Consider the following 24,995-nt stretch of genomic DNA (forward strand, 5'->3'; position numbering starts at 1 on the left):
CTAGATTAGTATATATATTCAAACAGATCTCATATTTAAAACATCTACATTTCTCTCAATTACATTAATATCTAATTTTGCAACAGGTCCCCTGAGAAAGATCGTGAAAGACTCAAAGATTCAACTGGGTTCACCCTACTTTTTTGGTAAGTCTCATGCATTTTAGAAAGATTTTCTACAAGGGTTAAAATAATAGTTACTGTGAAAAGTAGCTAAATCCCTTTGCCCTAAACTCCTAATTTTTCAAATAAAAAGTTGGTCGCAAGGTTGTGGAATTATTTTCTAATACAGTAATTAAGAAAAAAGATCAAGGTAAATCAGAACAACTTTATAGTCTTTGTATGATCTCTAATTTGTTCATATTTAGATAAAACAGTCACTTAATTTGACAAAAAAAAAATCATTGGAAGTGAAGGAGTCTGAAATATGCCACTTTGGGATATCAATTATTTTGAGCTGAAGGCACTTGAGAAACAGCAGGTGTAGGAAGGAAAGACTCTCTGACTTCACCTTTTCTACCTAAAAGCAGGTCATAAAATTTCCCAGGAGAAGCCAAGGACAGCATCCCCTGTCTTGGGAGGCCAAGACAGGAGGATTAATTGAGGCCAGTAGTTTGAGACCAGGCTGGGCAACATACCCTGCCTCTACCAAAAAAAAAATAATTTTAAAAAAAATTCCCAGGATAAAGGTGCCTTCTCTTTACCAGAAGGAGAGCATTCTTATCACCAGAGATTGGGAGTCAACTGAAATGGATCTGCACAAACAAACCCACCAAAATACCCCTCAGCTTCCATTACTTTCTCCTGTATATTTCCTAGTCACCGTTCCACAATGTAATGTCCCTAGTCTGAGTTCTTCATCTTGTCACATCCCCACAATCGTTTATTCTTTGTGTAAACATGTATATCATATAAGCTTTTGGGCCTCTTGGCCTTTTCGTGTCTTGTTTTCCTTCTGAAGACTTCCAGGTACATGTAAAACTAGTAAGTAATTTGTATGTTTCTTTCCTGTTAATCTGTCTTATGTCCATTTAATCCTTAGGCCCAGCCACAGAACCTGAGAGGACAGAAGAGAGTTTTTCCTCCCCTACAGAAGTGACCAAGGGCACATTCATGATGAGAGAAGCCTTGGAACCCAGGCTGGCATGAGCCACCCTGTCCGTCCATCACAGCTGCCATACAAGGTCCCCATGCCACAGCCCTGTAGGCTGAGACCACCACAGGGAAAGGAATGCGTTACTATGAATTACAGTCTTGGTGTTAAACTAACATTGAGGTTTAATGAGGAACTTGGACTTGACATCGAGGTTCAAAGAATCCTGATTTACAACAGAAACAGAAAGAACATGCTGTACCTTGTCACTAGGTCATGGTGTTTATATCTCAGAAAAGTCCCTTAAATATTCCTCTCCTACCAGAGTTCAAGATCTTATCCTTGTCTGCCTGAATGATTTGAAGAACCTCTTAGGGAGGCCACCTGTGTCCTGTCTTACCGCTCTAATTCATTCTCCATCAGTGATCTTTCAAAAACGTCAAGCTTTTCATATCACTTCCCAGTTTTAAAACCTAGGTTCAAATTCTAACTCTGCCCTCCCGGCTGTTAATGAACCTTTCATTAACAAGATACAAATGAGTATCTTTTTACTCATTTGTAAATCTTTACCTGTCTTACAGGACTCTTGCTTGACTTTATCATTTATCCATTCATAATGAAGGCAAGCAAGAGCCCTGTGTGTGTGTGTGTGTGTGTGTGTGTGTGTATAATTATTATTTCTTTTGTAGAGATGAGGTCTTGCCATGTCGCTCAGGCCTGTGTCAATGTGACCCAATGCTTGCGGGACACAATGTGAAGTCCTTCACATGTGGCAGAATAGATCTTCCAAAATCTTCCAGGCTGCCAGCAGCCCATGTGGCACTTTTGTGCCTGCCAAGGAGAGCCCTCCTGAGACTACGTCCTCTGCCTGCCCACACGTGGGACACCACAGCAGGAGGAGGACCTGTGCTCACACACACCTGGCTCTGCCTCCCCAGCGAGATGAGCATGTGGCTATCAGGCCTCTACAGGTGCTCTGGGGTAGGAAAGGCAAACATAGCAGGTGTCCCGAGCATGACCCAGATGGGGCCAGTCGTGGGTTGTGTGCATTGCTGTGCCCTTACCTTGGTGTAGGTGTGCCCTTCTGAGTACGAATGTGTCCCTGTGTGTGCTAATATGGGTTTATGTAGGAAACTGCCCATAGCTCCAGACTTGAGTCTAGAGGTCTGGAATCTTCTCATACGTGTAAGTTTATGCTTATGGTGTGAATGGCTCCCCCTTAAAAGTTGGGGCCCGTGTGCATATACCCTGCATATCACAGTCTGACTTATTAGATATTTTACTTGTTTTCTGGTTTATATATTATATTTGTTATTGTCTGAGTCCCCCCACTAGAGTATAAGGTCTGGGAAGAGCCGAAAAATTTTTTTTCTATTCTGTTCACTGCTAAGCCCCCAGCAGCCAGAATGGTGCTTCACACGTAACAGGGAATCTTAAAATACTCATGGAACAAATGACCAGGTAGGTATAGCACCCACATCCTCTGAGTATTTACCTCTCCACCCCCAAGACTGCCTACTGAACACCCCTGCTGCCCAGGGGCTTGTCTTTTGGCTTCAGAAGCCCCTCAGCCTTCCTGCTGGCCAAGCTGTAAGTGCCAGGAGTTAATGCCCCAGGAGCATTAAAGCCTCCACTAACAGCAGATAACTGGCGTTACCCCTTCAGATGGGTTCACTGTGCGCAAGTTCTATGCTGTCTCCTAGAGTCGTTTAGAGGGATGCAGCTGCAGGTGTGACAATAGGAACCTGCAGGCTGATGCACCTTTATAATGGCTCCCTTCACTCCCTGACTCTCCCTTTCTTCCTGGTGTCTCCTGGGATCACCTCCCAAATAAACTGCTTGCACTCAACTCCTTTCTCAGGGTCTGTTTTTGAAGATCTCAAATGAGACAGTAGACAACTGGCTGCCACTGGAGGTTTCTGAGCAAGCTAGTGATGGACACTCCAAGCCCTGTGTGGTTTCCTTAACCAGGCGGTGCCATCACAAAGGGCAGACTGGAATAGCGAATGACGAGTGCTGAGCAGGTCGAGCAGGCGACACCTGCAGGGCACCCACCACACTCCAGGAAAAGGGGACTTGCACCTGGGCTTGGCAGGGTGCACAGGAAGTAGGAAAAGAGCATGGAGCATAACATCTTCACTCAAGTTAGACTAAAAGAGAGATACTTGCCTTTCATATCTCCAGCTACTGCATCTTCTGGATTTGGAGTAGAAACAGGAAAAATGGGAATTCCTGTAAAAATAGTTTATTAAAAAATAGAGAATGATTAAGGAGATAGTAAAGTAAAATATTAAATTGCACTAGCTAGGAGGAAGTCCTCTTTCACTTAGTGAAAAGTAGCATGTAGAAAATTGAAAGAAAGGTGATACTGCCATGTTTCAAATGTGTCTAGTAACTGAGACCAGGCTAGTCAGACATTCTAATTTGTATATTATTGAATAGAAATGGAGGTTTTGTGCTCACAATAGCTAAGTTTCAGCCTAAGCAGGGATAAGCTTGGCTTCTTTAGCATCTTTATTGAGTTTTTTAATTTAAAATTGAGACTAGCTTTTAAAAATGTTTTCTGTCATTTTTTTCCTAAAATTTTATGCTATAAAACTGTTTCAGGTTTCTTCTTTTTTTAGTCCACTAAAAAGGCAAATGCAATTTCTATTTAGCCCCTATCCAATAATCACAGATTCTAAATTGATTAAATCCCAATGTGGTATCATTTTATTTGGGCTTAAATCATTTGTTTCTTGAAATATAAAATGATCATATAACTCATCTTCCAAACTAGGACAATCTCCACTAAGAAAGTGGGTGCAATTTTAATAATTACCCTGGAACAGCAAGTGTAAACCAAAACATATAGTCACCCCATTCACATGAGTCCTGTGCCCGTGTCCCCACAACTCAGTATGCTTTTCCTGTGATAGTTCTACAGGAGTTAACATGCGTGGGGATGGGCAAGAATTAATGTAGCAATGGGATGGGGAAGGGGGTCTTCTTGAGATGGTGTCTCTTTGCCCTAACCCACAAGTGCAGTTTTTACACTGCTGCAGAACAAACAGAATCCATACTCTCCTCACAATTTGCATAACTGGTTTCACAGATTGTTCTGCTTTATTTTCTATAGTGTTTCTGACAGATATATATTTTTTCTCTCGGAGATGCCAAGACGTTCACTTGGATCATTGCAGTGGGATAGAGGTGGGGGCACTTATAACTTGGCCTATCACACAGCAGGAAAGAGGAAACACATCCTCCGCACCCCCAAAACATGACACACACTAAATGTATGCAAACAAACATCTAGAAGCCCGTGACATTTCTTCTAAGTTTATGAAAAATCACACATATGGATTACTATTAAGTTGGAATTGCCAGTATTTGACCTTTTTGACCTATTGAGATGGCAACATCCATGGCACAATGTAACACTTTAGAGATAAAGAAGACTATAAAATATATGTATATAAAATTTATATTCCAAGCTTTTGGAAACACTTTCATGTAAATGCAATCTACCTGGCCCCATTTCTGTCTTCCTCCCAACCCTGCCTGCCATACTCTCAGGTGTTAATGCACAAAAGCCAGCTATGGACCAAAAAAGGATGACCTGTTGTTCCGCAGGAGGTACTTACTCAAGCAAAACGGGAAATTATAGTATCCAACCGCACACTTCTCACAGCTGTCTCCGTGGAAATTCGGCTTGCAGTGACAGCGGCCCGAGCCCTGCTCACAGCCCTCTGCGTGCTCAGGGTCACAGCTGCAAGCTAAGAGAAGTCCCGGTTTTCAAAGGATCAGTCTTTCACTGCACTTAATGCGGCAAATATGTCCCAATACTTCTCAGGCAATGTTTCATACTTGATCATTGCTTTACAATTATTCTTGAAAGAGCACAGCCTGTGTCTCACTTCATACCTGACTGATGGTTCTCATGGACTGAGCCTCATGGGAGTCAGAGATAAGCTTTAATGAGCATCCACACAGAGAAGTTTTCATGAATGGCGTTTATTACACTAAGAGCTGCCCCACTCACCGAGCAAGAGGCAAAGCCAGCACAGGCTACAGTCAGAGGGGCTGGTGGGTGGGGTGTGCTGTCAGTCCTGGCAGGTCTGTTGCACACAGCCTCTGCTGGCCATGAGCCAACTGTGTATGTCCGCAAAGTGGTCATCATTACACAGTTGTCATGCAGACACAAGTGTAGGATGCCCAGACATGCATATGTAATCTGTGGACAGCATAGGAAGATTACACTCATAGCCCAAATGTTAGATTCGAGTGATATGGCTTAATGATGGCAGTTTTTGCAACCAAATATGATTACTCGGTTTGCGTTGCAGAGGGACATAGCTGGAGTATAAGAGGTTTGGTAACTCCCCCACTCGAGGGCTTCCCTCTACCTGGCAGGTTGTCACTCTAGACAGGGAAACTGCTGTCATAGCTCCTCTGAGCACATCTCTCGGGAAGAACTGGGAGACCTGGCATCTCCAGGTGTGCTTTACTTAATTTGTTTAGGATTTATGTGTCCCTATGGATCTTTTATGCTAAGCCTCTAATACCACAGTGGACCACTTCAATAATGAAGAAAAAGATAGAAAAGTGATTTTAAAAGTGAGGCTCCTAACCAGGTATGATCACGTTCACAATGTCCTGTCTTCCTTTGCTAATGCCTACGCTCTGTGGGCACAAGACAAGTGATGGACACGCTTTGTGGGATGATGTGGAAGAAGGATACTTTATTATACTTTGTTAACAACTAAGAATGCCCTACAAAGAAGCAAATCAGTTTATATATTCTTTAGACTTCAATGTCTTCAAATGTTAATGATATGCTGAATTAATTTAGGGGTGGGACCTGGGCAACTCCAGGACTGAAATTGTTTTCCACTTCTGACAACAAGACGGCATAAAAGAACCAAGTATTGAATAAGGTATAGGTTATACATGTGGGACAAAGTCCATAATCTGACCTAAGGCTGATAATTCCATAGAGAAAAACTGGTGGCATTTTTCCATATAATAGATATGTTAAGGCACAGTCCTGCCAGCCGGAAATGAGCTGCATATCTTGGCTCTACCAGTTAGTGGCTTTGTTGCCTATCCCAAAATACGTAACTACTCAGACCCTTTATTTTTCCCCATATCTAAAAATGAGAATAATAATACAATGTCTTGTTCATTGTGATAATTAAATGAAACCTCTGTAAAAGTATCTAGGCAATGCCTTGCATGTGGCAAGTGTTCAATAAATTGTAGCTACTTTAAATATTATGACTATTATTAAATACTTACCAACTCATGACTATGTTGTCTCAATGTTAATTCTGACAAAAGTTGAAATTATTGGAGATCATAGAAACATCTCTAAACAACAGAAAATGGATGAACCAACATTTCTCACAGGTCTTGTATGTGACAGGCCCAATGTTAAGTATTTTCCTACATGTTTTTAATGGTCTTTCATTTAATCTTATGAAATATATTATCATTTCCATTTACATACAAGGAATCGAGGTTTGGAGAGAGTATATATCACACAGTTAGGAAGGTTTAGAACCAATACTATGAAGAGACAGCATGAAGGAAATTATTAACCAATTGGAATTTGGCCTGATGACTTCCTTAAAGCAGTACATACAATCTGAGATACGCCAAGTTGAAATGAAACTTACGGATGCAGCCATGGGGGGCGTCCACTGGAAGCCCATAAGGTCGGTAATAACCCTTAGCACACTTTTCACAGTTTACACCAGCTGTGTTATGCTAGAAGGAAACAAAACAAACTTAGAAGGAAGGGTTCTGGTGAAGAATTCCAGTACTCCTTATTCTGTTCTATTCACCCAGAGGAATAATGCTGTCATATATCATTGTAATATGGCAAGTGCCATATGACAAAGTCACTAAAAAAATAAGCATTGATCTTGACCTTGAGTCTTTGGGATTTACCACAAGACACTGACTTAACCATGGCTCTGGAATTTTTCCCACTGGGGAAGGAAATGAGGAAAAGTTCTGCGAACTGGACAGCCCAAGCTTTACCCTCCACCAAAGAATTTGCTGTAATGAAGCACCTGACATCGGAGTGAGAAAAAAACTCAAGAGGACTATTCCCCATGGCCCCATTCAGAAGCACTGATGAATGGATAATAAATCACCTTTAGGTTTAACCCAAGCAATAATGTTATATGTATATTTATGTTTATATCTTCCCAAATTTTTTTTTTTCCCCAGTTCCAGAATGCAAGTCTTCTCCAATTTTGGAAGAAATAGCATACACAAATCCTTGTCTCTCATTGTTCTAATTTTATCTGTGCTTTAGTCATGAAACCCTTTCCCAAACATTTCTATTATGTGAACGGAAAATGTAGGCATGAGTCTCACACACAGAGCTCATTTTAAAGTACAGTATTAGGAGGCATTTTCTAGTTCATGGTTAATCCTTGTAATTGCCACAAAATCAAATTACCCAACATGCATCATCAGTTTCCAAGAATTATACACCACAGATCTAACTCAATTCTGCCTTGCTCTCTCTCTAATTTAGAAATAATTAGGAGGACAGTGTTCTTTAATTAATGAAAGGAAAGGCAATAGGAAGTTAGAAGAACAAATACAACACACTTTGACCCACACAAAGGTCTGCACAGAAACACGTAAGGAAGAACAAAGACCCATTCTGCAGCCTCTCCTGTTTTAGATGATTTTATTAACTACAGGCTTTTATTTATTACCACTCCTTTTCCTGTAGGCTAAAATCTGAATTCACTTTAACACTGGGGTCTAAAACCACACTGGCCACTCCTCTGACTTAGTATTTATGTGCATAAACATTGTGGGCAAATAAGAAACAGCTGCAGCCACCCTTCCTTCCCATCAAATGCCAGTTAACCCTCAACTCCACTGCTAGTCACTAACAGAGAACATCAGCTTAATCCTGGCTCCCAAATCTCTTCCCATTGGAGTGGGAAATGAGAACATGTTCCCTGAAACGGGCAGCCCAGCCTTTCCCTTCTTCCACAAAGTTTGGTTAACGAAGCACCTGCCATAGAGAAGTTTATTTTTAAGACACAGAGAACAGCAATGAAAGACTGAGAAAGAGCAACAATTTACAGTACTGGGCAGATGGAATAATGCTTGGAGTGTGCCCTGAAATCTCAGGTGGTTCTCTGGACCTGCACAGCCTGAGGGCAAGATACATCACTTTACCCATGGACACCAAGGTCCTGGTTGGACCAAGGCCAGGTTGAGACCCAGGAACAGTGGTGACTCCATAATTTCTATACTGGAGGCACGGGGGGAAGCGATCTTGCTGGGAGGAGTGGGTGCTTGAAGTTACATTTGCATGACACATAAGATGAGAAAACTTCAACCAGTCAAGCGAAGAGTGGAGTGGGTGCTGATGGGATCTATGCAGGTTATAAGCCCACCCCCCAGCTTACTCCTTCCTTGGGCACCACCCAGAGAGGCTTTCTGTGGAATGCTCACCTAGAAACCAGGTCTGAATTCCTCCAAGCAGAATTTTCCCAAGGTGTTTTTCAATCTTCAGGCAAACCACATCTCTCTGCCTCTCTGTCTTTCCCTCAATTCCTTGACCACACCTACAACTCTGTCTCTGGTTTCCACTTCTGTGAACCCCGAGCACATGGAGACCACTGAGTGGTCTATTCACTGGCCAGCCTGTCCCGGGAGACCCCATAATGGATTTTCCTTACTTAGGCCTCCAGGGCCCCCGCAGGATCTGGCACCTGCTACCTCTCTGGACTCATGGATTGGATCTTCTACTCAGTCCCCTCCAGCAACACCGGCTTCCTTGCTCTCTCAAAAGGCCTTTTACCCTGCTGGCCCCTCTGGCTGGGATGCTGTCCCCAGACATTTACCTGGCTCATTCTCTCACTCCTTCCTGTCTTTACTCAAATGCCACATCTCAGGGTACTGTCCATGTTATTTAAAATTTCTCATACCCAAACCAATAGTTAGAACAGGAAACCCAAGAAATAAAAATAAAATCAATACTGCATGAGAATATAGCCATCTCTGGTAACTGCTGGCCCTGCAGGAAAAGGATCTGGTGCTCTTAGATCCTGGCTGCTTGACTCCATGAAAGTCTCCGGGGCCAGCCTGCCTGGGATGTTCCCATTTAGTGTCCCCATCCAGGAGCTGATGGCAGAAATCCTCATTCTCTGGTACCAGCAATGCATAGAAGAGCCGGGTATATGTCTTCTAACGACAAATCCAGACTTGCTCTGGAAGCATCACCTTGTAGCTCACCAAGCCCACTGGCCCTGCAGCACCTCCTGTCCTCCCTTCCTAGTCAGGACTCCCCCGTCCCTCTGTATATGGCATAAGATAAGGCTAAAGAGCCAATTGTCCCAACATCATTTATGCAATGTTCATCTCTCTTTTCCATAAGAAATGCCAATTTTCTTTTAAATCAATTTTTTTCTTAAACCAAATTTTAACATCTATATAAATTTGTCTCTAGATTGTCTGGAAGGTTCTATTGAACAATTTTTTATCCCTGCATTGAGTCCATAGTTAATACCGACTCATGTCAGTTTTGATATCTCAGAAGACAAATTTCCTCCAAAATTGTTAATCTTTTCTAAGCTATTTGTCTATTCTCATTTTTTTTATTGATAAGAACTTTAGAATCAGTCTGTCAACTTTCATAAAAAATCCTTTTGGAATTCTGATTGTGATTGCACTGAATTTATAGATTGGTTTCAGAGAAATGGTGTATTTATGCTATTAAGTCTGGAAACGCATTATGCCTCTTCATACAGGTCTTCTTTTAAAAACATCCATAGAGTTTTACAGGTCTGACCGCAGCTCCACAACTAACTCCTATCTGTTGGCTCTTGGGGCACCATTAATCATTCTGACATTCACAGACATGTTCTCCTTCATGTATGTGTTTTTGCTTTCTTTCTGGAATCTCTTGAAATCCCTGGTCTGTTCATGCTACGCTTTCCTATTTTTCATGCTATGATGTATTCTGGAAGGAGGGAGTGTTTTGCTTTTAAAATATCTTTTCTGTCTTTCTGTGGGATTTGTTGTAGAAGGGAACATGGCCATCTGGGTTCCATCTGCTTCTTGATCCTGTCTCATAGCCTTGTGTGGTGTATGTGCGTGAGAGAGACAAACGGTTTGGAAACAGTGAGACCAACACGTCAAGGACACAAACAGCTAGGGAGCAGCCTTAAGATTTAGATCAGAAGTCACGTCTGCATGGAAGAGGTGAAAGACTTTGTTCTAGTTAACGGAGTATCTTCGAGCATCATCTCAAACAACAGGGGTAATCTCCAATCTTAGTTAAGCACATCAATACTTTACCAAAGGGAAAGAAATCAAGGAGTCAATCCAAAAAACGTTGTGCTACTAGCCACCTTCTTTCATTGCTTTTTCCGCCCAACATTTTATCATGAAAAATTTCCAAACTACAGCGAACACCTATACACCCCCACTTAGAAGTTCCCATTCACATTCTACCATACTTGCTTTATCACATAGTTATCCGCCCACCCCTTCTTCTATCGATCCACTAATCTTATTTTTATGCTTTAAAAATTAAACCGCAGATATCAGTCACTTTCCCCTACATACTTCAGCATGCACTTCATTAACTGGAATTCAAGATTTTCTTAAAAGTTTTTTCTTTTCCTGTAAAATTTATATACAATAAGTGCAAAACTCTTAATTATACATTCACTGAATTACAGCAAATGCATACATCTGTGAAATCCAATTCCTTATCTAGATATAGAACAATATCATTACCCCAAAATTCTCCATGCCCCCTCCTGTCAAGCCCCATCACTGACTCCTCAGAGTCAACCACAGTTCTGATTTTTTCCGGTATTGATTGGTTTTCCCTGTCTCAGAATTTCATGTAAATGACCCTCATGTTTTCGTGTTTTTATTGTCAGTCACCTTTCACTCAGCATGTTTTTAAGATTCCTGCACATTGTTGCTGCATCAGTGAACAGTTTGTTTCTCTCTGTTGCTCCTTAGGACTCCATTCTATGAAGACGCCAGTTTCTTCATTCATTCTACTATTGATGGTCACCTGGGCTATTTCCAGTTTGGGGCTATTTGCATAATGCTGCTACAAACTTTTTGTAAACAAACATTTCCATTTCTTATGAGCAAATGCATAGCAGTGGAATTTGTGAGTCGTGGGGTAGGTGTGTGTTTAGTTTTATTAAAAAGAAATGCCCAGACATTTGCCCAAAGCAGTTGTACTATTCCACATTCACACCGACAATACATAATTTGTATAGTTGTCCACATAATTGGGCATCATTAGCCTTTTTTTTTTTTCATTAGCCTTTTTAATAACAGCCATCCTTTAAAGCTATTTAAAAAAAACCTATCCTGGTGAGTATGTAGCAGTATGTCATCGTAATTTTAATTTGCATTTCTCTGATGACTAATGACGTTAAGCCCTTTGATGTACATACTTATTGGCCATTCATATATCTACTTTTGTGAAGTGGCTGTTCAAATCTTTGGCGTTAGTTTTCAGGTTATTTGTCTTTTTTATAACTGAGCTTTGGGAGTTCTTTATATATCCTGGATACCAACCATTTGCCAGATTTATGTTTTGTGAATATTTTCTGTCTGTGGCTTGACTAGCCATTGTCTTAATAGTGTCTTTTGTGGGCAGAAGTTTTTAATTTTGATGAAGTCTAATTTGTCAATTTTTCATGGTTATTTGCTTTTTGTGACCTAAAAAAGCTTAGCTCATCCTCCAAATCACAAAGATATTCTTCTACGTGTCTGTAATTGATTTAATTTTATGTATGATTTGAGGTTGGGGTCAACGTTTATTTTTTTACATACAAATATCCAGTTTCCCCAGAATTATTTGTTGAAAAGACTTTCCTTCCCCCCCTGCCCCACTGGATTGCTTTGGTACTTTTATCAAAAATCAAATGTCTCTGAAGTGTGGGTCTGTTTCTGTGCTCCCCATTCTGCTACATTAATCTATTTGTCTATCCGTATGTCAGTATCACACTATACCATCTTAATTACTGTAGTTTTATAGTTAATCTTGAAGTAAGATAATACAAGTCCTCCAGCTTTATTCTACTTTTTCAAGACAACTTTGGATATTCTAAAACATTTACATATCCATATAAATTTTAGAACCCACTTGTCAATTTCTATCCAAAAATCTGCATTAAATCTTTAGACCAATTTGATGAGAATTAACATCTTAATGATATCGAGTCTTCTAATCCATAAACATGTTATATCTTTCCATTTATTTAAGTCTAAGTTTCTCTCAGCTATGCTTTTTAGTTTTAGTACAGAGGTCTCACATGCCTTTTGTGAAGTTTATTCCTAAGTATTTCAGGTTTTTTGACACAATTTTAAATTTTTATTTCATTTTCCCATTGTTTTCTGCTAGTATATAAAATACAGTTAATTTTGTATATTTTCCTTATGTTCTGCAATCTTATTAAATTCATTTATTAGTTCTATTGGTTGTTTTATATATTCCTTAGAATTTTCTATATAAGAAATCATGTCATCTGAAAATAGACACAGTTTTACTTCTTCCTTTCCAACGTAAATGCCTTTTGTTTCTTTTTCTTGCTTTACTGCAATGGTTAGGACCTCCAGGGCACTGTTTAACAGAAGTGGAGAAGAGCAGTATTTTTGCCTTGTTCCCAACATTTGGAAGGAAAGAATCCAATATTTCACCACTAATATCCACTAACATGATGTTAATTGTAGGGTTTTCATAAATGTCCTTTATTAGATAACAGAAATTTACTTCTATTCTTAGTTGGCTAAGAGATTTTATGATAAAATAGGTATCAATTTTGTCTAATGGCATTTCACATGATTCTTTTCCTTCATTCTGTTAATACGATTAATTACGTAGATTGGCTTTTGAATGTTCAATCAACCTTGTTTTCCTGGGATAAGCCCTACTCTTCTTAATGTATTATTTTTATTATATATTGCTGAATTTGTTATTCTAATATTTTGTTATGTATTTTTGAATCTATGATGTTCATGAGAGATATTTGGTCAGGTATTTTCTTTTATGTAACGTCTGAAAGGTTTTGGTGTTAAGGCTATGCTGGTCTCATCAAACAAGCTGGAAAATGTTCTCTCCTCTCACTTCTGAGAGAAATTGCATAAGATTTCAGTTGCTTCTTCCTTAAATGTTTAGTAGCATTCACCAGTAAAACCATCTGGCTTTGCATTTTCTTTTTCAGGAAATGTTCATAATGAATTCAATTTTTTTTCATAGATACAGGGCTATTCAGATGTTCTGCTTCATCTTGTGTCAGTTTTAGTAAGTTATAGTTTGCAAGAAATTTGTCCATTTAATCTAGATTGTCAATTTTTTGGCATAAAATTGTTCATAGTATTCTTTCATTTTCCTTCTAATGTCTGTAGCCTGTACTCACTACAGTAATAAACCATTTTTATGTATGATATTGCTAATTTGTAATCTCCTTCTCTTTTTTCTTGATCAACGTAACTGGGAATTTATTGGTTTTGATGAGCTTTTCAAAAAACCAGATTTGGGCTTTGTTAATTTTTTCTATTGTTTTCCTGTTTTCTCTTTTGTTGAATTCTGCTCCTTTCTTTATTATTTTCTTCTTTCTACTTACTTTGGGTCTACTTTGCTCTTCTTCTACTAGCTTCTTAAGGTGGAACCTTGGGTGATTGATTTTGGACTTTTTTTCTAACATAAGCATTTAAAGTTGTGATGCAGGAAGAGCCAATATGGCAGACGAGAAAAGCCGCCAGTCAGAGTGTCTCTGCAAAAAAGACAAATTTTAGAAGAAAGAGAAAAAAATAAACTAGCAGAGAAACATAGATCGGGTGAGGGTCAGAAGGAAGGGTGCCTGAAACTACAGGAGACTCCACGGGAAGACGTCGTGGAGGAGAACTGGAAGGAGAACGGTCCTGAGAGGCTTGGAGACCAGCGACAAGGGGTAGGTGGAGCAGATAACTTCCCCCTCCCTTCCATCTTGGACTGCTGGTGGGCACCTGAGCAATTGGAGAGACCTGCCATCACCAGCCCAGAGACAGCTGCCGCCAGTGAGCGGTGGCCTCTTGCGGACACGGCGCCGGGCTCCCAGCTCCCTTGGGGCACCTCCCTGGGTGCAGACCCGAGCCTATCGGCAGACGCCATAGTACTCCATTCTCTCCTTCCCCCTCCCTACCCATGGGTGCCCAGAAAGACAATTTATCCATCACACGGAGGCATCTCCAAGGAACGGGACCTTTCCTTTTGGGGCCCTACAGCAGACTGAGGGGTACTCAGACTGCGAGCTCCCTACCCACCAGCCCTCCCAGGTGCTGCTTGCCTGGGGACTCAAGGAGAGCGGGGCAAATCCTGAGGTGGAGTGAAATAGATCCAGCTTGGCCACCCTGTAGGTGGTTCAAGACCAGCAACCCTCCCCCTGGCAGGGTCAGGGATTGATCTCCAGGGCCCAGGGGACAGGCCTGAAGACCACATCCCGTACACCCAGGTCACGATTGCACTGCCCGGGGGCACAGAAGAGAGATCTGTGAAAGAGCCTACTGAGGAGTGTGTACCTTCGGGGGCAGATCAGCGTGCCTGAGCAGCAGCCCTCCTCCCAAAAGAGGGCTGTACACCCAGCTCAGGCTGCGATCCTGGGTAGGGAACCTCCCGCCCACGTCACAGCCAGGGGAGATCCATCGGCCTGAGGTTCCGCTTGCTGGCAGAGGCCTGGAAGAGGCCACAAAGAGGGGGAGGGTGGAGGGGAGCGAGACCTGCTCCAGAGTGGGGGTCTTGGACAGCCCCATCCCCCAAGCCCAGACTTTCACCTGAGTGGAGCCATTTCAGCCCCTCCCAGAAGCTTTGCATAGAAGCAAAGAACAGACCTTTCACCCCTGCTAACAGCAGTTGTGGAGCCTGAGGGCAGGCTTACCCAACCCAGCCCCACCCAGACTCACTCCCAGTCCTCCCCTCACTGAGGTGGAGAATAAGACCCACCTGGAAGTCCCAGGGCCCCACCCACCACCCAAGGCACAAGAGGGCCTCTCTAGAGGAACAAGAGCTAGCTACAGGACCCAAAAACAGCACTGCAGCTTGCTCCTCCCTGTAAGTGCCACCTAATGACAGGGAGGTTATCCTGCACACCCTTTTACTGCATCTACTGATTCATCATAAAGGGTATGGTTAAATCTCACCCACAAACACCATCTACTGGCTCAGAGACTAAACAGGGCGTGTCATTATCCAAATGAAAATCTAAAGGCAAGAAGGAACAACTGATCCAGATGGGAAGGAACCAGCGAAAGAATTCTTGAAGCATGAAGACTCAAAAGGAAAGCAGACCTCCAAAGAGGAACAACAGCTCCCCAGCAATGGACATTAACCAAACTCAGAACACTAAAATGACAGAAGAAGAATTTCAAACATGGATTGTAAGAAAACTGAATGATATGCAAGAAAAAAATGGATCACCAACACAAAGAAACCACAAAAAAAATCCAGGACTTGGAAGAAAAATTCACTGAAGAAATTGAAATATTAAAGAAAAATCAAAGCGATCTCCTGGAAATGAAGGATTTCTTCGGGGAACTACAAAACACAGTGGAAAGCCTCAAGAACAGGGTAGATCAAACAGAAGAAAGAATCTCAGAGATTGAAGATAACTCCTTCCAATTAAATAAATCAGTCACAGAGATCGAGCAGAAAATTAAGAGAAAAGAAATAAGCCTACAAGAAATGGTAACATTAACAAAACATCACTCTAAAAGCACACACACAAAAAAGAGTAACAATGTAAACCAAATTCATGAACAGTTTACAGGATTTTTAATGAATATCTCAAAGCAAAAATACTTATACCCTCCTCTGCCATACACCTCTCTTGGCTAAATCCCAGTGTACCCGGTTGTCCTACAGAAGGGCTGGAAAATCAGTGTTTCCTATTTGGTGTCCAAGGAAGACATCATTAATTGATTATGATCCACTTCCTTGCTGAATCCAGCTAGATTCAGAATCTGTCTGAAAATAAGGTGTAGGGTCAGCACAGAAGTCGATACCTATTTGCCCTACTATCTTAGAGTTTTTCTACCACAAGATGGATAGAAGCCAGGAGTGACAGCCAGGAATCCTCCTCTCTATTGAGGCAAAGACCTAAATAAAGAACCCAATCAAAGGAGTTTGGGTAAACACACCTCAGTTCATTTTCCCTACAATCACTAAATTACATCCAACTAACAAGGACTCGTGTGAACAAAAGTGGAGACATGGTCTCAGAAAACACTTTCAATTGTCTATCACTTTCTTGACATGTTTTGGGGAGCAGAGCTTACTGCATGCTCATTCCCTATGACAACATATCCACTTTTATTTATAGTGCCTCACCTGACAGTTAATGCAGACCCCACCACCTGCATAGATGCCTTGGATATTCAAGCTTGCCTGCTGCTGCTCAACATCCGGATCATAGTAACAGTCAGTGGCATGGCCATGGCAGTTGCATGCTGAAAAGAGCATACTAAGTCAATAATCCATCATTACTACGAGACACTTAGTAAATTCCTCTACATATTACTACCGTTCATTGAGCTATGAAAAGTCTATTCTGGAACACCCAGGGCACTCTTAATGGAGAATTTTAGGGATTTTTACAGAAAAACCAACATAGAACAATATGTAATTTATAGCTCCTCTCATTAATTAATTAATTGATATTAAATGAGAGCAGTTTCTTTTTAAATAATAAGATATATAATTATAACAAACTAAAATACATCAAAATGGCAATTAAACTTCATGCACAAAGAGAATATTATTATTACTGCTACCCATAATAACAGAGTTCTCGATACACTTTGAAAAGTGTTTTACATGAATTACCTCATTTAATCTGCATGGTAACTCTCTAAAGTAGGTGCCATGATCCCCATAGCCCAGATGGAAAGCTAAGGCTCAGAGAGGTTAAGGAACATGCCCATAGTTACACAGCTCACAACTAAAAGAGGCAGAATTCAACCTGCCTTCGTTTGACTCTAGAACCTATACTTGGTCAATACTCTAAACCTTTCATCTCAACACTATATAGTGATCAGTTGGGAATAATCTTAATGTCTAATTATAGGGGAATGGCTAAGCAAAGAACGGTATCTTGCTTGACTGTATGTTCTATGACGTGTTTTGTTTACAATACAGCCTAGTCCCCAGAACACAATGGGTACTCAACATTGTTGAATTGACTTGAATCCATAGGATGACAATACTCTGTGCCATCAAAAATGATGTCAAAAAGCTTTTAATAATTTGGAAAAATATGGGGGAAAATATCTAAAAATATCGAGTGAAAAAGATCAGGATATAAAATTACATAGATAATATAGTCTTGAGTATTTAAAATATGCATAAAAATGCTAAAATATCTAACAAAATACTATAGTGGCTCTCTGCTATGGTCTGAAAGTTTGTGTCCCCCTAAAATTTGTATGTTGAAACCTAATCACCAATGATGTGATGTTATCAGGAGATGGGGCTCTGGGAGGTGATAGGTGTCCTTATAAAAGAGCCCCAGAGAGCTGCCTTGCCCCTTCCGCCATGTGAGGGCACAGCAGAAGGTGTCATCTATAAATCAGAAAGCAGGCTCTCATCAGACACTGAATCTGCTAGCACCTGGATCTTGGACTTCCCAGCCTCCAGAACTCTGAGAAATAGATTTCTATTGTTAGCTACTCAGTGTACGGTATTTTGGTACAGCGACCAAACAGACAAAGACATTTTGTTTGGGTAGTAAAATTATTGGTGATTTTACTTTATTTTTTGTAATTTCCTAGTTATCTATAAGTAGTATATAATACTTCTAAAATTGCAAAATTTAATTTAAAACCCATTTGGGATTTTCATCATTGCCTGGATGAAAAAGACTTAACATGAGTAAAATTCTTACTCTTTCTTACTTAGGCAGAATATATATTCATTGCATTCCAATTAGATCAAATTTCCCAAGTAATTTATAAGTTTTAATCAAATTCTCCAGTGAATATTATAGGGAAGAAGACTGAATTTGAAATTATACAAATTACACTGTAACTCATAAAACAGGCTGAGCACTTTCCTATTTTCATTTCCTCTTTGGGGCCATGATAAAAAAAAATTCAAGGCATTTATATTTACTATATCAGTTATTTCTCAAGAAGTCTGTTTTTTTTTTGAATTGCATATTTCAAATGGAATTTAATGGATTCTAATAGGTCTGACTTCCATACACCACTTTTGTAATTTTTAACCATTTTGATAAGTTTTAAAATGTTAAAAACTTATGAAAGGAAATTTAAAATTTTTTTCATGTAGGTTATAGTGAAGCATGACATTCACTGACAGGTTCCAGTGGTCCCCGACCTTTTAGGCACCAGGGGCCATTTTCATGGAGGACAATTTTTTCACAGACCAAGGAGAGGTGGGGGATGGTTTTGGGATGATTCAAGTGCGTGATATTTATTGTGCACTTTATTTCTATTATTATTACTTTGTAATATATAATGAAATAATTATACAACTCACCATAGGTTAGAGACCCCTGTAAAAAACTAATCAAGTTGTGAATGTTGGAGCTCATGTAGTAACAGTTATTCAGTCAAAATATCCTGAACCAGTGCCTGAAAGCAGTAGAAGAAATAACCCCTGATTGTTACCTTTCCCTCTTTCTGGTACGCTTATTCTGGGTTGAGGAATGGGTAAGTCATTGAGAAGGAAACTGCTTGCTCTGACTATAAAGCGAGAGCAGCCATTCTAGTGACACCCCTGGCCTTAGGGATGTGCCTGACCATTCGCCTTAGGCAGCATCAACACCTCCCCACAATGGTAGCATCTCTCAAAACACTCTTGGAACTCCTCACTGGACATGGCTTTTACATAAGTTTACTGGCCATAAGAGATCATCAGTCTTATCTCTCAATAGTTAAAAAAAAATTGGTCAACAAAGTATACAGTACAGGTTATTACCCACCTAGTTCAACAAATCTAGATCCAAATGCCTTTTGGCAACTTCAAAAAAGCAAATCCATCTTCAAATGCTAAGAATATTCAGAAAAATGGGCACAGTCTCTAAAAGCCAATAACTTAAAAGTCACAAAAATGTTTTTGGCTATTGGAATAAATATGTGGCTTTTCAAGAAGATTGGCTTAGAAGAAAATCTCCTGTCAGATGTCCTAGGGCTTGTTGGTTTAAAACAACAGTTTTCTTACTTTATATCACACCCATAAGTTGAAAGCAGCCTCCTGTCTTTTTTCCTTCCTTCTTTTGTCCCTCTGTCTTCTTCAATCCTACTCAATCCTGCCACTTGACTCCGCCCATCCCTCCCTACTCCCTCAACACTCCCAGCTCTCTGTTTACACATCAAATTCACCACCTTCTCCAGACCTCAGTCCTCAGGTAAGAGTCCTATCCAGTGTCACATCCGAGGAGACAGTGAAGGGGTTAAAATTTTAGAGTGGCTGCATCATATTTAAGATTGCCAAAAAGAGAGGCCAACACATCAAAGCACTCAGCCCAATCCTTGTATGCATGGATGCTTCATGCACATTAGTTATTATATTGTTGTTATTCTTCTTCTTATATTTCTATCTGAATTTAGAGGAGGGCATTTTTCCCTCTAGTGTGCGAGTTTTTTGTGACAACAGACAAACCTGAGTCCCTAAGACTGATGTGACCCCCACGTCTTCAGGAGCTTGGGGAAAACAGTCTCAGTCCCCAGGGAGAGAGGGGAGAAGGCCTTGCTCGGGGCTCCATCCCAGTCCAGCCTCGGCCCACACCCACCTTCGCACGCATGGCTCTGTTCCTGCGCGGGCTGCCAGCGCCTCTGATTGTACCCTGCACAGCAGCGGTCGCACGTCTCCCCGCAGGTGTGGTGCTGGCATTCGCACCGAAACCTGGGCATGTGGGCAAAGCGATCTCAGTTACTGAAAAGTTCTGGTGAAGATCAATTGATCCTATGTGAAAAACAGACACATGAACTCGGTCCTGATGGTCATCCGTGGTGCCAATCATCGAGGAATTATGAGAACACAGCACCTTGCGCATATTATTTCAAGTCTCCCATATCCTGCTTGTTGTCTCTGTTCTAGAGATGGTGAAACCAAGAGTCAGAGGTGTTAAGATACTTGCCAGATGGTGATAAATGGAGAGACAGATTTCAAACCCAAGTTTGACTCTCAAGTCCCTGGGCTCTTTGTTTTACGCGAAATGGACAAATGAGCAAAGCAAGTGCGGCATCAACTGCGATGTTTAAGTATCACATCTTCACAAGGACCTGGAGCCCCGTGAGAAAGGTCTGCTGGTGTTTCTTACTCTCAACCTGTGGCCATGCCCAGAGACTGACTGAATTCAACAGACAGCGACGAATAAGATCCCAGAGGACTCTGCTCCCGAAGGCTGTGCCAGCTCCGTCACGGGGCCAAAAGCAGAGTCACTCAGCAAGGCAAAGGGTTAAAAAATCTAAGTTCAAAGGAGTACATACAAAATGGAATTGTTATGGCCTTAGCATTGGGTTGCAACTCGCAGCTTTGAGCTCCTCTTCACCCGTGCTTGAAAGAGGATCAAAAACAGTTGTCTAAGAAAGTGCTTAGCTGTGCCTGTGCAGATGCCAACTCGCCTGTAAGGGGGGGGCGGTATGGCATATATTCCGCTACAGAAGGGGTCATCCTCCTTCACACTCCACAGAGCACAGAGACATGGATTTGACCGGCAGCATAGAACAGCTGGAGTCCACATGGGCTCTTGTCAGAGAAGCAATTTCAGCTCATTGCCAGTTACATATGTGGCATAGGCTGGACGGCAAGAATATTTAGGGAAGATTACTTGAAGAACATATAGTCCAGCTACACTCACTGGGAGATTAAAATGGAGAATAGCAAAAAAAGGAGCTGGGTACCTGTCTGAGTCATATTGGTAGCCCCAAATCATTGCTTTCCCTAACTGTCTCTCAGTCCAGGCTGATGGTTGGTATTACATCTGCCGAAAAGATGTTATTAAAGATGTTGTTGATTAGAGCTGCGGTTCCCAACTCCCGAGCTGAGGACCAGTTAGGAACCAGGCTGCAGAGCTCTGCTGCCCCCCCTTCAGCTCTCCAACCCCCAATCCATGGAAAAATTGTCTTCCATGAAACTTAGGAACCCAGCAGTGGGCAGGGTACACAGGTGGTGAGCGCATCGCTTGCATCACCTCCTGAGCGCTGCTTCTCCCACGTCCCCCCCCGCCCCGACCCCCAGTCTGTGGAAAGATTGTCTTCCATGGGATCAGTCCCTGGTGCCAAAAAGGTTGGGGACCACTGGATAAGAGAATACTCTTCATTATGACTACTACACCCCACTCCCAAGGAAAAATTCTTATCTGGTCCTAGTATCAAAAATCATGTTTCTCCTAAGCAACTGATTGCTTTTTAGATTATAATCATAGTGCAATATAAAACCAAGCAGGTTTCCTTTTGAGTTGGCTGCTAGGAAGCTCAGAATTAAATGTGTGTGATCCTTCCACCTGTTTGCCTCAAGGTCAACATGGTATGCATCCTTGGTTGCAGCCCTCTTCTGCTTCTTCCTGTGCTCTGCTTGATTAGCAACTAACTTGTATGATTGTCTGGCCTTGGCTCCATCCATTAAGTCACTGAAACCCTTTAAATATATTATAAGATTGTTTTCTGTTCATGGATATGGATTTCACCAGGATTTGTTCAAGATCAGCTTGTTGGGCAGAAGCAAACCAGCAGGCGGGTAAAGGCAGGCAGTTGTGTTGAAGGGAACCAGTGGCAAACTGAGCCTTTCACCAAGGCCTGGGGAGATGTCCCTCCACTCACCTCTATTGGGAGCAATTAACCACCCAGTATAGAACTCTTCCAGATCTGCCAGAGTCTACAGGGTTTGGTAGCTCTTCTAAGTGGGAAGTTCAGCCCCTCTGGGATGGTTTCTACTCCCTTCCCCCATGGTGCCATTTTGTTCCAGGCTCAGGGACATTAAACCAACCTCCTCACTCCCCTCTCTCCAACTAAGAAGTTATCTGATCTGACTTCTAGTGTCTTAGGGCCCTACCCTCCTGGAAGTTACATGGTGGAGATAGATTAATTATTAATGAACAAGTCACTGTCAATTAAAGGTTAATCAGTTGGTGTACAAGCTCTCTTGATAGCACCACCTATCCCAGGGACAACAACTTTAGGGATTGTGGCTATCAGGTAAAAGGGCTCCACAAAGCACACCACAGAAGCCAGTAGCTAGCAATTCTGCCTGAACACAAAGCTGGGCCTAAAAATGTACAAACCTGAATCTGACTAAAAGTAAAAGATACCTCTGGTCAATGCTGCTCATAGGAAATTGTAGACTTTAAGTAAAACACAAATGCATTGCTAAACACTTAAGATTCAGGCATCTTATTGTGTATAAAACATACCTGGATTAAAAAGAAAAAAGGGTACATTCATGCTCATAGCAGCATCATTCACAATAGCCAAGAGGTAGAAGCAATCCAAGTGTCCATCCACTGATGAATGGATAAGCAAAATGTATATGCATGTATACAATGAAATATTATTCAGCCTTAAAAGTAAATTCTGATACCTGCTCAACATCAGTGAACTTTGAGGAAATTATGCTAAGTGAAATAAAACAGTCACGAGAGAACAAACACCATATGATTCCATGTATATGAGGTGCCTAGAATAGTCAAGGCAGAAAATGGTTGTCAGGGCTGGGGTTGGGGGAATGGGGAGTTGTTTAGTGGGTACAGAGTTTCAGTTTTACACGATGAAAAGAGCTCTGGAGATTGGTTATACAACAACGTGAATGTATTTAACACTTCTGAACTGTACACTTAAAAAATGGTTAAGATGAAAAATTTCATGTGTATTTTACCACAATTTTAGGGAAAAAAAGATCTCAAATGCATATCCCTGATCCCATTAAACCAGGAATGACAAGTTTTCTTTCTCTTGTCAACTCTAATCAATTATTAATGGCTACCTAAAATACCATCTTGGGAGGGATTTGGTGGCTGCGACTCAGATTACCCAGAGTGCTGTGATTGATTACACATGTCTGCTATGGGCCCAGGGGGCACGTGGGAGAAAGTGGAGGGATGGGGAGGCGAGGCCCATACACCACCTGTTCATTGATCCTGAAACATTCCTATTGAGGGCGGGAACCTAGAAACATTTAATGGGATGCAAACATCCCCTGAAACAATGAGACTTATTCATAGCAAAGCAAAACAACACCTGCACAATGTACTTACAGGTTTTCAGGATTGTTCGCATTGCATACTTCAGCATGGCCATTGCAAACACACCGCCCACCGATGCTGACATCCTTTATGCTATAATAATACTGTACAATAGAGAGCAGAACTTGTCAGTTTTACCAAACAGCAGCGAAGACTTCCTTTTACTGATCTTCAACCCACATCTCTGTTGACTCTGCTACCCTTTTAAAACTCTGTACTTCTGAGCCACTTTTCCTTGCCTACCTCCACACAAAAGGGGGCCACATTTGGATGTCACTTGTCTTACAAAATAAATGCATCATTCAATCAAATTTAATAACATACTGCTGAATTTGTCCATTTTTTAAAAATCACACACTTTTAAGTTCATGGAGGGAAATTGCCTTAGAAAAGAATCATACCCTACAGTCTATTGGAAGGGATTAACCATTTCCAGGTTTATTTTTTTATGTAAATAAAAATAATTTTTACATGATGTAATTAAAATGGACTTCATACATTGAACATATTTATTTACCAAAAATAAATTTTTATACCAAAATTTTGCACCTGCTATGTGTAAAAATACTGTCCCAGCCTCCAGGAAGGGAGAGAATATTTACAAAGATGGATCAGATACAGCCCCGAGACTGGCAGAGGCCCCCAGAAGTTGGTGCAACATGGCTAGCACAGGGTTAAAAGGGCTAAAGTCAGAGGTCCGAGCTCCAGAAAGGCCAGATAGAATCAGCTTCAGACACAGCTGAGGACCAGCCCCTAAACCAGGCCACAAATATGTGCAGGCCGTCTCATTGCCAAGGCACCTCTCCAGTATGTTGGAAGCCTCTCCTCTAGTGACAATAGGCAGACCCGTCTGCCAGCTCCCTTCCTTCTCAGACTTGGCAGGAGGCTGCACAGGACTTGGTGAGGAATGCAGGGGTTGTAGAACAATCTTTCTACTGAGGCCATGTGGCCAGTGAGAGGAATACCTGTCAGCGAGAAAGTCTTTGAATTCACAAGGACAAGAGAGTTTTTGTATTTTTTTTGTTCTTCTTGTTGAGTGTTGTCACCTTAAAGAGCCATATTCATCTGATGCTGGGGTTCTGTTCTCTAAGTGTCAACTCTGCCTGGCGACATCTTGCTTAATCTGAAGGTATTAGCAGCCCTTCTTGTTCATATTATATAAAGTCAGTATTACCGTGACAAGTTAACATTCAGAGGCTTTCCTGCTGACCACTATAGATGTTTCTCTCCACATGTGTTAAGGGCAGCAGCAGCAAGAGAGAAGCCCTCAATCAGCCTTCACCCAGCAGCCCATGTCATCTGTGTGGTGGGACAACTGGTGTCATATTCCTCCATGAAAGAAGCAACTTAGGTTTGGGGGGTCAAGATTATACTGAGGTGCACTCCACAAAAATACTACCTAATGGAGGCTGGCCATGGTAGCTCATGCCTGTAATCCCAGCACTTTGGGAGGCGCCAAGGTGTGAGGATTGCTTGAGTCCAGAAGTTCGAGACCAGCCTGGACAACATAGTGAGACCCCCGCCTCTACAAAAAAATTTTTTTTTAATTTCTGGGCGTGGTGGTGCGTGCCTATAGTCCCAGCTATTCAGGGCGCTAAGGCAGGAGGATCACTTGAGCCCAGTAGTTTGGGGTTGCAGTGAGCTATGATCGTGCCACTGCACTCCAGCCTG

General features: G+C 41.5%; 1 protein-coding gene across 2 annotated transcripts in view; it reads right to left on the reverse strand.

Annotated features, from left to right (window-relative positions):
* LAMA3 (laminin, alpha 3) overlaps positions 1 to 24,995 on the reverse strand; it is a 252,466-nt gene that overhangs the window by 159,585 nt on the left and 67,886 nt on the right. For both annotated transcript variants that reach the window (XM_012662686.1, XM_012662685.1), the window contains exons 6-11: positions 23,337 to 23,428; positions 19,875 to 19,987; positions 16,454 to 16,572; positions 6,753 to 6,843; positions 4,719 to 4,850; positions 3,262 to 3,324 (exon numbers count right to left, since the gene is read on the reverse strand). In XM_012662686.1, coding sequence (XP_012518140.1) covers positions 3,262 to 3,324; positions 4,719 to 4,850; positions 6,753 to 6,843; positions 16,454 to 16,572; positions 19,875 to 19,987; positions 23,337 to 23,428 — 610 coding nt within the window. The remainder of the gene's footprint in view (positions 1 to 3,261; positions 3,325 to 4,718; positions 4,851 to 6,752; positions 6,844 to 16,453; positions 16,573 to 19,874; positions 19,988 to 23,336; positions 23,429 to 24,995) is intronic.

This window comes from Propithecus coquereli, unplaced genomic scaffold (assembly GCF_000956105.1).
Source record: "Propithecus coquereli isolate 6110/MARCELLA unplaced genomic scaffold, Pcoq_1.0 Scaffold773, whole genome shotgun sequence".
Lineage (NCBI taxonomy): Eukaryota > Metazoa > Chordata > Mammalia > Primates > Indriidae > Propithecus > Propithecus coquereli.